Below are 14446 nucleotides of genomic sequence, written 5' to 3' on the forward strand. Positions count from 1 at the left end.
ATCATCTATTTTCACCCTTAAGAGAATGATTTGAGATGCTGTGGAGATGTAGAATCAAGGAGGCTTTTTTGTCTCCAGGAGACCATGTCTGCAGCAACACGGGAGGTGCTGTGGCAATGTAGTACCAGATTTTACATTTTGAAAAGTCCCTCTAAAAGCTGGCATGAGGCCTATCTAAACTAAACACTTTAGGCATGTATCTCCCTGCTGCAATGTTAGACAGTAATCTGAAACAAAGGTATTCATGTGGAGGACCTTGGAAGAGACAATTCAGGTTTGGAAAACGCATAAACTTTTTGTTGTTGTTGTTGTGTGTTTTTTTTTTTTGTTGGTTTGTTTTTTTGTTTTGGTTTTGTTGTTGTTGTTGTTTTGGGGGGGTTGTTTGTTTGTTTTGTTTTTTGGGTTTTTTTCTGTTAGCACAGTGCTACGTTCGGAACCCGGGCTGCCATTTGAGGAACAATTTAAAAGACTTAATGTAAAATCCCATCTCTGTCTCAGCATGGAAACTATATAATGTTTATCACTTTGGTACTGATCTTTTGTAGCACAACATGACTGAAATTTAAGGCCATGAAATCCATTGCCCTTCAAGTGTGCTGGTGCTTCTGAGAATTTTGGAGGGATTTCCAAAAGACTTTCAGTTTCCCAGCGATCACTGATACCAAATCCCAGCTCCTATCACCACTGCTTTGGATGGGAAATGCATAATTAAGAGCCTATCTTGAAAAAAAATCTCAGCCTCATCTAAACCACATCTGACAGCCAAATGCTGAGCTTCAGACACAGCATGTGGTGTGTGAGAGGCACAGAAGAGCAGGGACACACAAATGTGCATCCTGGGTGCCGTGGGGTTCTCTCCCTCTGCCAAACGTGCCACTGGCAGTGCCAGCCTTGGCATTACTCTGATACAAACTTCTCCTCAGCTAAACAGCCGTGAGGGCAGATGGTGGGTGGGGGATGCAGCTGATGTTGACATTAAAGCCAGTGGCATGTGTCGAGGTCGAGGCGGCAGGATGGCCCCATGACATATTTCTTACAGCTTAGACGCACCAGAGCGGATTCCTGCTGACACGTAAAGCCCTTTTCCACAGCTCTGGCAGTGCTAAGAGCTGGGACAGCCTAATCTCTTCCTAAAAGCCTCCTGTGCTGTAACCAAAACCTTGGGGTTTTGCATGGAGAGGTGAATGTGCTGATGTAGGGTCTGTGGTGCTCCTTGGCACCATCCCTTTGTGTCTGCCTCCCTGGTGTCCTGGATATCTCTGGCTTCCAGCAGCCAGGGTGGTCTTTCTCCAAGCACTGTGTGGGTGACACGTGGCAGTTCTCTATGTCCCTACTCCCTCATCTGCTTCAGAGACATAAATCTGGAAGGTGCAAAAGGCACTTGAAAGGTTTGTGTTCAGGAGCCTGGCCCTGCTGCCAGGCACTCACAAACTTCACCCTCTCCTCGGCCGAGGGTCCACATAGGAAAAAGAGATTAGCAGCACCCTGGCTACAGAAATGCTGCAGTTTTGTTGTACCTTCTCACACATGGGAGACTCAAATGAGACAGAGCAACCTGTGGGAAGCAGGATCCTACAGAGGAATTTGTGCAAGGACTGGCTGGGCAGTGTGTGAGAGCAGTGTGACACGTCCTTGTAATACTGACAGTGACCTGGGCAATAAACATCTTTAATTCACTTTAAAACACTTCTGTAGCACTAGCCCAAGGCAGAAAGGTCTTAGTCAAAATAAGGATCAGGCTTGTGAGTTTGAGAAAAGTTACCTTGCAAATGACTTTCTAATTATTTCTGTATTCATTTACTAATTACGCAGCTCAGGTTTTTTCAGCCCACGAGTCCAAACCCACCCGAGGAATGGAGGCTCTGCAAAATGTCCTTAGAGAAAACTCAGTTTAATACCTGCCCACCAAGGAAAAACGTGGTCCCTGGGCAAGGGGGATGTTTTCCTATCAATATAGCAATCAAATTTAGCTTCTCCACTGTAGGCAACGTGGCATTAAAAGAAGGAGCTTAAGTTATTAAACTGAGCTGCTTTAATCGTCCGGTTCGGGGAAATCCATTGCTACAGGAGACCTGAGGATTAGTGTATTTTTACCACAAAGCCAATACATCTATTCTGATCAGTTAGCACTTGCTCATTCGTGCATATGAAACTTCATTCTCCGAGTTTGCCCTCACTAGTATGGGACCAAATGGAGTTTTATTTGGAGATTGACCCCGTTACCTTGAATCTCATCATTCTGGTATCTAGCTATGTCATTTTGCTTCTGGTTTTCCTGATCTCCTGCGTGCTCTATGACTGCAGAGGGAAGGATCCCAGCAAGGAATATGCTCCTGAGGTCCCTGCAGACACTCAGCCCCCGATCCGGCTGGTGGTGATGCAGCAGGGCTCCCCTGGCACTCGCTGGGCAAAGGGGCTCATCTCTGCCTACGAGAACCCTGCTGATCTGCCTGGGAAAAGGACTACAGTGGTGTGAGGGACCCTGCCTGGAGCTCCAGTTCCTGCCTCTCTGCTATGTTTACTCCCCATGTGCAGAAGGATAACACGATCCCCAGGTAGGTTCAGACACCGATTTATTCAATGTGCTGCCATTGCTCTGGGGATCATTTGATGCTGAGCTGTGCTCTGCATCGATATGACCTCGCAGTTCTGCCTACCAGCCACAAAGAGACTAATTTCCATTTCTGCTGCTGCCTTGCAGCCCCCTGGCAGCCAGCAGCAGTGACGCTGTTATCCTCTCAGGCACTGATGAGGGGCCTTGGTTTAATCTTGAGTTGTGCCCAGTGCAGTTATTTTGGCAGGGATGCAGTGTTGTTCAGAGCATCCCACCCCAATGGGCTGATCTGTGCTGCCCCACAGCCTCAGCACATCTCCCTCAGTCCTGCAAATGACTTTGGAAGGCTGTTCCCACCTCCCCAGGGAGAACAGAAACAAAGGATTTTCAAAGGATAGAGATAGTGCCTTTCCTGTAGAAGCCAGCTGCTGCTCCCATCAGAATTAAATACTTTCCATGTTGGCTGTGAGCTCCCCTGAGGGCAGTGCCAAGCCTGTCTTGGCACTTATTTTCTGTAGGTAGAACACAAGCTCTGCTCATACGGAGCAGAGCATCCCTTGCCCTGCACAGAACCCTGGTCAGGATACAATATGCTTCCTGGAAAAGCTGGGTACAATGCCTCCTGCCCAAGGGGAAGTGGGAACTGAGGTGAATTTACCAGTAATGTGAAATGTGTGTCACTTCTGTCCTCTGGAACAGGAATTTCTGACCCCATGTCCTGGATTTCAGTGTCCATCTCCATGTGTCTGACCCTGCCTCTCGCCCTGAGCCTTCCTTCAGCCATATCATGTTCCTGCTGGGCCACATCAAGGCTGTTATTGTCTCTCCAGTAAATCTAATGCTATCTGCATCAGGTCCTGCTATTCCCATAATTTCAGAGCTATAAGCTAAAGGCCTTTTTGGTTAACAAGTTTCTTCTGCATCTTGCTGGTTTTGTCCCTCTCGGTGCTCCTTAGGATGTTTAACTATCTTATTGTGTCCCTCTAAATAGTGCTCAGCTCCTATATGTGATATTATTTAAGTGGTGGATTTTAGCTGGTTATTAAGGGCAAGTTAGCACTGGACCTGGACTGTTGCAGGTGCCTGTCCCTTAAGCTATTTTACATCATGTCAATGTGAAGTTCCCACAGAGTCCTACAGAAAGCTTTCGTAAGCACAGTGAGATTTATTACCTGTGTCAGGTGTCATGGATGACTCATTGGATGCAGTGGTCCCAATGTCTTCAGGACAGGCATTTTAAATACTTCCAGAAATAAACTGCAATGAATTCAAACCACAATTGAACAAAGCTGTTGGCTGGATTGCATGGCTTGTACTCCGGCTGGGTAGGAACAGTCTGCCTTTGCTACATCCCCAGACATGCTGAATCAGCCACAGAGCATCCTGGCTCTGGCAAAGAAATCTCAAGAGTACCTTTTATTTAACTGTATTTTAAGAAAAGGAGCCAGAATGGTTAGTGTTTTTTCTTTTGGTTTCTAAATTCTTGTGGGTGAACCCAGGTTTTGTTTTCAAGCTGTCCTTTGCACCCTGGGAGTCATGGATATGCCTGGCTTGGGAAGGAAGGTTCCTGATGGGTGGGTTTAAATTGGAGTAAAACCCTTCATGTGATGAAACTGGTAAATCAGAAGTTGGTGCCATGATCCTCTTCCATGCATCATGCTGAAATGACTACGTTGAATGTCTTCTTTTAGTTGTTTAGCACTGAAAAAGTGCAATTAGTTGCAGCTGCTTCGGCAAAATGTGGCAGTGACTGAGCTGCTCGTATGTTATGGCTGCTGTCACCCATGCAGGGTGGCTTATCTCTCCTTGGGCTCTCCCATCTGCCTTCCCTTCAGCCTGTAATCTCTTTAAAGCTTTTTGTGTGTTCATGTATCATTTAACATTCTAGGAGCCTTCTTGGTGGTAAAGGATCCCTGGCATTCAAGAACAGAAATAATAACCTTTGTTAATAAGACCCTGGGGGAGGACTAAAAAGAGCTCAAAAATATCACAAAGAGCATGGCACAGCTTGTAGGACATGAACTGCCACAGTGCCAGTAAAGGAGCTGTGGTTCTTTGCTGAAGGTCATGCAAACAATGTGATGACACCATGTCACCATTTCATTGCCACTGTGTTTGTTTCTGTAGGTAAAACAGACTTGCAAGGCTGTGTTAATAAATACTTTTAGATAGCTGAAATTCTCCACATATGGAGTTTTGTGTGTGTTAACCACAGATCCCTGGCTCCTTGAAGCTTGATGGCAAAGCTGCTGATTTTGGCAGGATAAGTTTTCAGCCTTAAGCTTTAGGAAGTTGTGCCTGGGGAGGCTGCAGGCACAGGACCAGTTTCCGTTTTTCTCTCATGAGGACATTTGTCAGTTGTGATAGTTGGTGGACTCTGCTCCAAAATGTGGAGTTAAAAGCAGCAAATGATACTTTCTTTCTGATAGCAGAAAGGTAAACATAGGGTAAATCCCTTTCTGGAAAATGAAAAACTAAAATGCGTCAGGACTTTGTCTTCCCAATAGGAATAAAATGGCTTTCTTAGTTTTGTCTATACTAAACCAATATTGGAGTAATTTGTCTTACTAGGCCACTATTGGAATATTGTTTATATTAGACCAGGATTAGAGTATTATTAGTAGGAGAGAGTCCTTGAGTATGTAATGAGAATTCCAAGTAATCAAGTCCCTGTGAGTGAAATTACTGCTTTGGGGAGGTCTCTGCTGTCATGCTTTACTTAATGACTGTGTCAAGATTAATGCATACAAATGGGCTTTTATCAGGCCAAGCTTGCCAGAAATCAGCCTTGAAGCTGTATTCCTTCGAGTGCTTGCAGTCCTCTGCCACGCCATTTGCATCACTGTGAGGAAACAGGGATGAATACTCCCACAGCAGGGTTGCTGTTTGCATAAGTTGTGTGTAAAATGTGAATCCCTTGCTGGAATTCACACGGTACAAAACATCCTGAACCAGGCTTTGTTGCTTTCCATCCCAAACTGAGCCTTGCAGAGGAGCTCTGCAGAGACTGAGCTATCACTTTGGGACACCTGCAGCATCTTCCAAGCCCTGTCCCACATGGGGAAGCACCAGCATGTGACTGTGGGGATCCATGCATTCAGGGAAAGAGCCCCTGAATCTGACTCTTCCATCCCTGCTCGGTTGAGGATGGGTTTGTGCCTTGCTTAATCCTGCCCGTGCCTATGGAGACGTGCTTTGCCCAGAGGATTAGGCAGGATTTTAAGGCCAGGATATCCAGCAGAGAAATCCTGTCCTGCAGCAGGTGCCCTTTGCAAATGCGTGAGATGTGGGTAAAATTGTATTAATATTTATTCATAAACAATATAAGTTGGAGAATGCTGGATGGACTGACAAGGATTTAGGAAATATGCTCTATTCCCACTTCTGCCTTTGGCTTATGGGGCATCTCTGGGCAGTTCTTGTCCCCTCTGTGCTTTGCTCCATGTATCCTGGTTAGTTTTCTCTGCTCTGCCCTCTGCACTGAGATTTCTCTCTTCTAAGTAATTTACACAGTTCATAAGGAGGTTATCATTACAAAACTGGCACACAGGGGCTGCACTTGAATTTCAGTCTATGGACTAACTCCGGTAGGATCCAAGAGAACAAAATAAAATATTCTCACACAACAATGCAGGTGGATCAGAGAAGTCACTGAACAAGTCACATTAAATCTGGGCAAACCCTGGGCACAGCCTTACAACATCTGCTTTGGGTGAGCTGTGGTCACCATGGCACTCTGATATCTGTAGCTCTGTGATTTGAAGCGAACTCAGGGGTGCTGGAAGGATTTATTGCTGTTCTGCAGGAAACAGGAATTCAGTCTGCACTGACTCACTTACAGTTGGCATAGTGTGCTTTTAAAGTCACAAATTATTGCTTCTGTAAAGCCTTTATTAAAGGGTTTTACAGAAACAACAGGAAAAAAGATTTCCAGAGTTCTCCAATATTAGTTCAAGTCAAACATGTCATTAAATTCACTGAAAATTCATCTTTCATGTGAGGCTGTTCCACTGTAAACATACTGTCTAAGCCTTCAGATTTCTTTTTAAAATCCCTAATAAGCCACTACATATGAGTAGAGGATTAGTCCAGACAGACTAACCCATATTTGGCAGGGAGAATTCCTTCCCATGCAGTGATTGTTTTGAATTTGAAAAGGGGTTAATCTCGTTTTGTTTTTTTTTATCAGCACATTGTTTCATCCTCTGACTGTGCTTAGTGTAGAAGAAGAGTGACATGTCTAAGTCAAACCCCTTGGCTGTAAGAAGAACTTAAGAATAATTTTTACTGCCTAGAACTGCATCAACTTGAGTTATCAGTCATTCAGCTTGTGTGATGTTGGTGCTTTGGTGGGAATGCCAGAAGGTAAGAATTGGTATTGGGACTTTAATTGGAAATACTGTTCTTCCAACCATGAGCTGCTTTGGGGAGCCCTACAGCCCATTTGTCATCTTTTAGAGCGATCAAACCCCACAAGCCCAAGTCTCTTGAGCTACCTGTGTACCTTTTATATGGCAAAGCACTGACCTGGGTGTCCTGGCCCTGGGTGTCCAGCCCAAATGACTGTGGCTCTCCCAGGTGCTTGACTCCCTGTGCAGGATCTCTTCTGTCAGGTGGGCTCTGGGGGTTGAACTGAATTCACGTGTCCTGCTGGGGTCCCTGAGGGGCTCCTGGATGAAATGACAGCTGGAGTCTCAGCAAGGACGTGCATGTGAGGAGCATGGGAGGCATGGTGTATGTGTGCTGGAGTCTGCTGGTGGCTGCTGGCCCTGAGGAAAGAGGTGGACTCCTGGGGCAGCTCTCAGGGCTCTGAGGTGAAGGTCTGGCTCTTCATGCTAGAGTGGTGGAAAGTTAAATTAGTTGTTTACAAATAAATTGCTTTGACATCCGCAGCAGAAAGCTATCTGACTTAACTAGAGAAAATCATAGCAGAATGATAAAAACCAGAAAAATCTGAACAGATGCCTTCTCAAGCTTCTGTTCTGCTCCTGCTTTAGTTTCCTTACTTCTTCCTTCTCACATATGCTGGTTTCCTTGGAGACACTTTCCTTGGAGAAGCTGCTTGGTTTCCCTGTCTAACACTGACACTGACATTAATGTTTCAAAGAGGCATTTCCACCCTAATGTGACAAATCAGGGGCGGTTTTTGGAGGCAGATCCTTGTCACAAGGCATCTGAATCCAGAATCTGAGGATTCAGCCCTGGCTTGGGATGGGTCAGTCTCATCCCAGATCTGCAGCAGATGCTCTGTGTGGGCAATGAAGCTGTGCCCTAGTTTCTCCATCTGTTAATGTCAGTAATAATTGTTACACAAGTGGGGTGTAGGGTTGATTTAATTAATATTTATGAAGGAACATGAGATCCTTTCACGGGTGGTGCTATGGAGAAATCATTAATTATGAATGATATATTTGTGTCTCTTCCTGAATACCTAGTGTCCTGGTTTTGGACAAATTAGGGGAAAACACCTCCAAAGGAGCCCCCTATAGGAAACCAAACCCTCCGCAACCTCCCCCCCCACCACCGGGTTCGGGAGGAATTCCTTCAGAGGGGAAAGTGGAAAAAACTTGTTTATTAAGGCACAACGAAAAAACACTCCCCAGCACAAGAGAAATAGCCCAAGATGACCACAGATGTTTTCACCAGTCCAAGGGGGTTGAGCTCTATCTCTCTTCGCCGCAGAGGGTACGCAGCTTCTTTCGCAGACCCCGGGGGAGCTCCTGCCCGGAGTAGGTCCGATGTCTTCGGGGGGGGGGGGGAAAGGGAACAACGGAAACCGGGAAAAAGGGAAAAAAAAAAAATGGCCAAAAAGCAAGCCAGCGAAAAGCAGAGAAAAAAGAGAGGAAAGCAGAGCCAGCAAAGCAGGCAGCCAGCAGCAAGCAAAGCAGCAAGCAAGCTAAGCAGCAAGGCAGCAGCCAGCCCGGGGGTGGGGGGGGGGAAGGAAGACAAAACAAACTGAGGACAGGGAACAAAAACCACGATTGGGATAATGAGCATGAAAATGTCCTGTCCCCACGACACCTAGAAGACTTGGACATATTGTTTAAGCACTCTCATTTTGAACTCCTTCAGTATTGAAGCTGATTTGGCCTATGGTCTAGCTCTTTATTACTGTAAAAATACACTGAATTTAACTGCTATTGACTTCAGCATGAGCAAGGAATATAGGCCTAGCATCAACCTTTATCTGTAATAATTATATTGCCTAAGTAATCAATATCCTTTTATCACTTCATTATGTAATATTTTTCACATTCTATTTTTATCTCTACCACTTCTTTCATGTAAAATAAATATACAAGTGCAGGTCAATTCTAGGGCTAAACCTTTCAAGAAAGAGGAGGGAAGGCAGGGATTGGACATATCCACCTTTGCCTTCTTCAAATGACAAGCCCCCTGAATTTCTGAGAGATTGATGAGAGTTATCTTAAGTTTATTGCTGGAAACTGGGCACACATAAAGGGAATATAATAAAAGGTGGATTGAAAAAATCTGTGAGTGGCAGCAGATGATTTAATGTTTGTAGGTGCCTTGTCCATTGGGTACAGCCACTGCACCTCATACCCTCCCCAACAACAACCAAAAAAGGACAATACTTGATGGAGGCATATTAATAGTGCTTATTACAAGTGATTTCTTTCCCATTCTCTGCATCCCTCCGGTTTCAGGAGCATTTTAAGCACAGATTTGACGCAAGTCACACACTTGTTTCCTCAAAAAGAGGAAACCTACTGTTTTTCCTTCCAAAAGAAGATCAGACAGCAGCAGCCTGGACTTGCTGAAGGACAAACACTCTACCTGTCCTGAGCCTGAAGGACATGTCCCTTAGTGAGACAGAATTTACCCAAATTTCAGCTGTGCCCCGTGGGGAGCAGTGCAGGGCTGTGGTTTGCTCTCTGCAGGGTTCACAGCAATGCTTCCTTTAAATCATTTCTCATCAGCCACCAGCAACTCTGCAATTTCCAGCCCTCCAGGCAAAGCAGGCAGGTCACCAGGGCAGGGGAGGTGTTATGAGCCCAGGGACACTGGAGGGAAAGAAAAGCTTTTTACTGAGATGGGAATGGTATTTTATCACTTTTCAGGGCTTTAGTTTTAGACCAGGTTTACAGTGGAACTAGAGTTGTTTAATAATGGGTGGGTGTTTTTATTACTAGCAAAATCTCTGATGCTGACATGATTACACCAGCAAAAAGTAATTTGACAATAAGCCTTATTTTCCTTGCTGAAGCAATGTGTACTAACTTGGCAGATAATCTCATTAATTAATTGGAGCTCTATTTACAGTTGATGGAGAGAGACAGCTTGTTAGGGACATGCCATCCAGTCTTTTCTAGTGCAAACAGGCTCTGTAAAGCTGCATTTTTATTTATATACACATGCTGAATCGAAAATCGGGGCATCGCTTGTAAAGCCAAGTGTTCTATCCTAGAGAAATGAATAGAAGGCAAATCTTTGGCATCAGGAGGCTCCCTGTTTGTTTTGGGAAGGAAAACTGGCAGGGATCCCAATGCTAACTCTGAACATCTGAGGAAAAGGCTGCTGGAAAGAATTATGTAGTGACGCAGACAGGGGAAAGCCAGGAAATTTGAAGCCAGGACAGAGACTCCTACCTTAACTCATTCTGGCATGGAAAAAGTCATTGTGAAGTATTAACACCACAGCTTTGGGATGTGTATTTACAAAGCCTGCTAGTGTTTGAGTTCCCTGGGAGGAGGGAGGTTTTCACCAATTCTTGGTGGTAGAGATTAGAGAACTGCTGGGACAGGTGGGAGTGTTAAGCCATGACTGAAGGAGGAGATAGGGATCACCATTGTCCCATCCATGTGTTTTTATACCTGCCTTGGCAGGGCTATTTGGCCTGGGAGGGGACATGCTGCTCCCCCATTATTACCTCTGGAGAGCTGAAGGGACAAAGGACCCTTTTTTGTTTCCCCTCCAGCCAGCTCTGTAGGCCATGAGATCCCAAGGCTTCCCTCTTCTTGTGAATTTGTGCTCTCAGTATTACAAAAGTCCATCTGTTTGTCGGGGTGACAGTGAAACTGCCATTAGGAGAGTGTAAGATATTATCATGGACTGGTTAATGGGAAACTATTTTGCAAATGGACTCATTGCTCTTCCCCTTTTGCAAACAGAAAATGCTTTGCCTTCTTCAGCTGCTGAAGGTGAACGTGTGCTTTTATTTTGTTGCCTGTTTGCTCTTCATTTGCAGTGAAAGAGAGGATGCCCCAACCTGGGGTAGAGCTCCCAGAGGAGATGGCAGTCATGTTTGAGGCAAGAAGCAAAGAAAGGTCCTACCACCAGCAGGGAGGTGGGTGAATGGTGCTGTTAAAACTTCCCCAAAGGTGCCAAACCCTGGCCTTCAGGGCAGAGCTTCAAAGCACGGTCATGCTGTAGGGCTGCCTTTTCCTGTTTTGTTTAACAGCTGCTAGGGAGGAGATGACCATGTTTTTTCTGTGCCCTCTCTGCTGGCAAGCATTCAGGGTAATCTGAAGTCACAGATGTTACAGAGGGCAGATAATTTCCTTTTTTTTTTTTTTTTTTGAGCAGAAGAAGTCAAAGCATACTTATTGGATGAAATGGATGAAGGCAAAAGGCTAAAGCCCAGGCTGTGCTCTCATCACGTGAGGGTGAAACACCTATCTTTGTTTCTACACATAGCAAAATCTTGCCCTTACCTGGACTGGAACAGGGCCAGCCTTTTGCTATGAGTTCTCTCCAGGCAGGTGTGCAGCAGCACTCACCTGCCTGCAATGAGCAGGGTACCCTTGGATCTCCAGGTGCTTCCCATCCTGTGCAGATGGCTGGAAGTGGAAGCTGGGTCTCAGCAGCTCCCTGTCCATCCTCAGAGGCCAGTTCCCCCAGGATGAGCACCAGGACCTGGCTGGATGGCAGGAATGCCTATTCTGAGCGGGGCCAGGTGGGATGTGTTCTACCAGTGTGTAACAGTGCTGTGAGCATGGGCAGCTCCTGTCACTGCATCTTGTCAGTGCAGAGCTCGAGAGCATCCTCTTGGGTCAGAAGCATTTTGCCACTCTCGTTTGATTGAAGTGCCAGCCTGTCAGATTAGCTCTGCTCCTACGGGGCACCAGCTTTTCTGTCTTAGCAGATAAACCTCTGCTGGCCAGATCACGGCGTCTCAAACCCCCAGCACAACCTGCCAGAAGTCACTGAGGGCTCCGAGCAGCCCTGAGTTCAAAGGGGCACTTTGGGCTAAGAGCTCCCAGTGAGCCTGATCATGACTTCAACCTGGGAGATGGGGACAGCAAGATGACCAGAGCAAGGCAAGGCTGCAGAGAGATAATTGGGTTTGTAGGTGCAGCCCTGGCTGCTGGCACAGCACAGGCTGCTCCTGTGTGGGGTGCAGTCAGAAAACGCTTTAATGTTTGGATTTTAAAAACTGAAACCATCATAATGCATGTCTCCTAATAAAAGATAATTCACAGCAAAGGGCTGTGAATGCAATAATGTAGCAACCCTATTGGTTTCTCTGGTTGCTAGCTCCATATTAGTGTATAATGCATGCACACAGCTCCACATGTTGAGACCTGTCAGTGCACATAATTACAGGTTCTTGCATAAAGACTGCAGGTGCTTCTATTTTAACCCTGTATTACAGTGTCTTAAATTCAATACAGAAGTCACCCCAGCTCACTTCTCATTCTTCACCTCATCTTGGGTCACCTCTTTTCTCCAGAAGCTCAAGGGACAGGGCAGGTTATTTGACACTGACATGCAACTGCTGTCCTAAGCATCAACTTTCCAAAAAGCACATTCTGGGATATAGGTACAGCATATGACGTGCACTTGGTGTCTCCCCACAAACCACTGGTCTTTCCATGCTCCAGTTTTTGGATTTGCAGGGGCCAGATTCTGTTGCTCAGGAGTGGGATGTGACCCTGGACAGGTCTGAAGCCCATGTGCTGTGCTCTGTTCTCCCTGTCCCTGCTGCAGGCAGGAGGTTACTCAAGGTAATTCAACAGGATTTCAGGGGAAATACCTTGGGGTGACACGAGTGCAACTGCAATGCAGGAGAGGGAACCAAATCTGCACAGGTACAACCATGATTTCTATTTGGCTGTCACACTTCAGAGTCTCTGTCAAGCCACAGTTTGGCTGCTGGATGTGCTGCCCTAGCTTTCTGCTATTCCACCCTGCTTTCAGATCCAGCTGCTCTCTTACTGTTAGTTTTCACACTCATTTTGTCACTCTTTGTACAACATGACCACTAATTGATGCAGCTAATTAACTGTTAAAAAACAGTGTTTGGTCTTCAGGTCCAAGCCATGGATCTGAGCAAAGCTTTCCTGAGGGACAAAGGCAGCTACAGCTCTGACCACCCCAAACTCGTGTCATTAGAGCTGCACCTGGGAAATTCAGCTCCTCCCTTTGTTTTCCCTTTGAAGGCCTCAAGCAATGTTTTTTGCTTAGTCGGACGTCAGGATGCCTTTTAATGGACAGATGGCATTTTTCAAGTGAAGATGGGATAAATAAATCAGATATTTGTTTCAATTTGAACAAAAGTAATTTGTCTGATCAGACTGTCTTCCTCTGGCATCTGTCCATGGAAATACAAACCACAAAGCAGCAAGCAACAGCTCTGGATTTTACACTGGAGTGCCTCCCTAAGAGACTGAGTGTCCTGTTCAGTACAGATTTCACTGGGTTCCCAGGGCTTGCTTGCTTTATTTGAGGTTTGGTGCAACAGCAAAAAAATGCTGCTTTGTTTCTTTTGAAGACTGTAGAACATTCTTTGAGTAACTCTGAATCTTCAGGACTGGGGTTCTATGAATGTGTCCCCACAAAACCTGCTGTGCAGAGGGGATGTGTAACACCACTGATCCAACAGCTCTGTGCCCAGCCAGGACCAGCTGCTGGTAACCAGGCCCTTGTTTTTGTCAGCCCAAGACCCCATTTCAGACAGACCTGTGTACAAGCCGTAAATCATCAGTTTTTTTCTTTCACTTCCTTTTGTATAATGACAGTCCTACTTTCCTTTGACAGTGCAGTAATTTAGAATTTGATGGTGGTTTAATGAAAATCCTGTTCTTCTCCCTGGAATTTGAAAGTCAACATTACAAAGAAGTCCTTCCTTGACCTTTCCCTGTTGGCCACTCCTGGAAATTAGAGTGTCTTGATTTTAATGAGCTCAGAGGATTGGGGAGTTGCAAGAAAAGAAAAATCAACTTCAAAAATATCTCACCTCCTCTTGTGAATATGTCAGGACATGTTTTTAGATGCAGAGCTCTTACCTGAACAGGCTTGTTCTCTCCTCATTCTGTGGCTTCTCCAGCTGAGCTGTTTCTTGGCTCCAGCCTGTGCTTTATGATGCAAGGCCATGTTGACTTTGCATGAGGTTTGTTGCAATGTATAGAGCAGATTTGTAAATCTCCCCAGCCTTTGCTCCTCTCTGTCACTGCTGCAGTCCAGTCCAGCTGGCAAGCCGGGGGTGACCTGCCTCTGTGTGTGTGTCTGTATAAATATATATAAGACTGTATATAATACATAAGAATATGTAATGATCTAAGATGCAATACAAAAACATCTCTGCAAGGCTTCAGGAGCGGTAGGGCCATCCTAGAAGTGAAGTGGAAAAAAATGAACTAAATGGAAATGACTGAGAATAGAATGAGTTCAGGAAATGCTGGGTTTGGGGCTCTCCTCTACTTGTCCCTGTGGGTCCACTTCTTGGCCATGTGGGTCTGAACTGTGCCCAGTGCAGGTTGAAATTTGGGTGATGTGGAGAAAGAGCCCAGCAGCTGCAGTGCTCATCCATGCTCCAGTTTTTAGATTTGCAGGGATGGGAAAGGACTTCTGCCCTAGAGCCAGTGATGCTGCTCTAGGAGTGGTTTGGAACTATGTACCCACAGGCTGCAGGAATTTGTAAATGAAAAT

The 14446-nt window shown here is 45.6% G+C and overlaps 1 protein-coding gene across 1 annotated transcript; it reads left to right on the forward strand.

Annotated features, from left to right (window-relative positions):
- The first annotated feature begins 2191 nt into the window (after window positions 1–2191).
- Window positions 2192–2476, forward strand: SMIM36 (small integral membrane protein 36). Its single transcript, XM_053960740.1, has one exon. The coding sequence runs from the start codon at window positions 2192–2194 to the stop codon at window positions 2474–2476; it is 285 nt and encodes a 94-aa protein (XP_053816715.1).
- Window positions 2477–14446: the final 11970 nt, after the last annotated feature.

Source organism: Vidua chalybeata, chromosome 19 (genome assembly GCF_026979565.1).
Source record: "Vidua chalybeata isolate OUT-0048 chromosome 19, bVidCha1 merged haplotype, whole genome shotgun sequence".
Taxonomy (NCBI): Eukaryota; Metazoa; Chordata; class Aves; order Passeriformes; family Viduidae; genus Vidua; species Vidua chalybeata.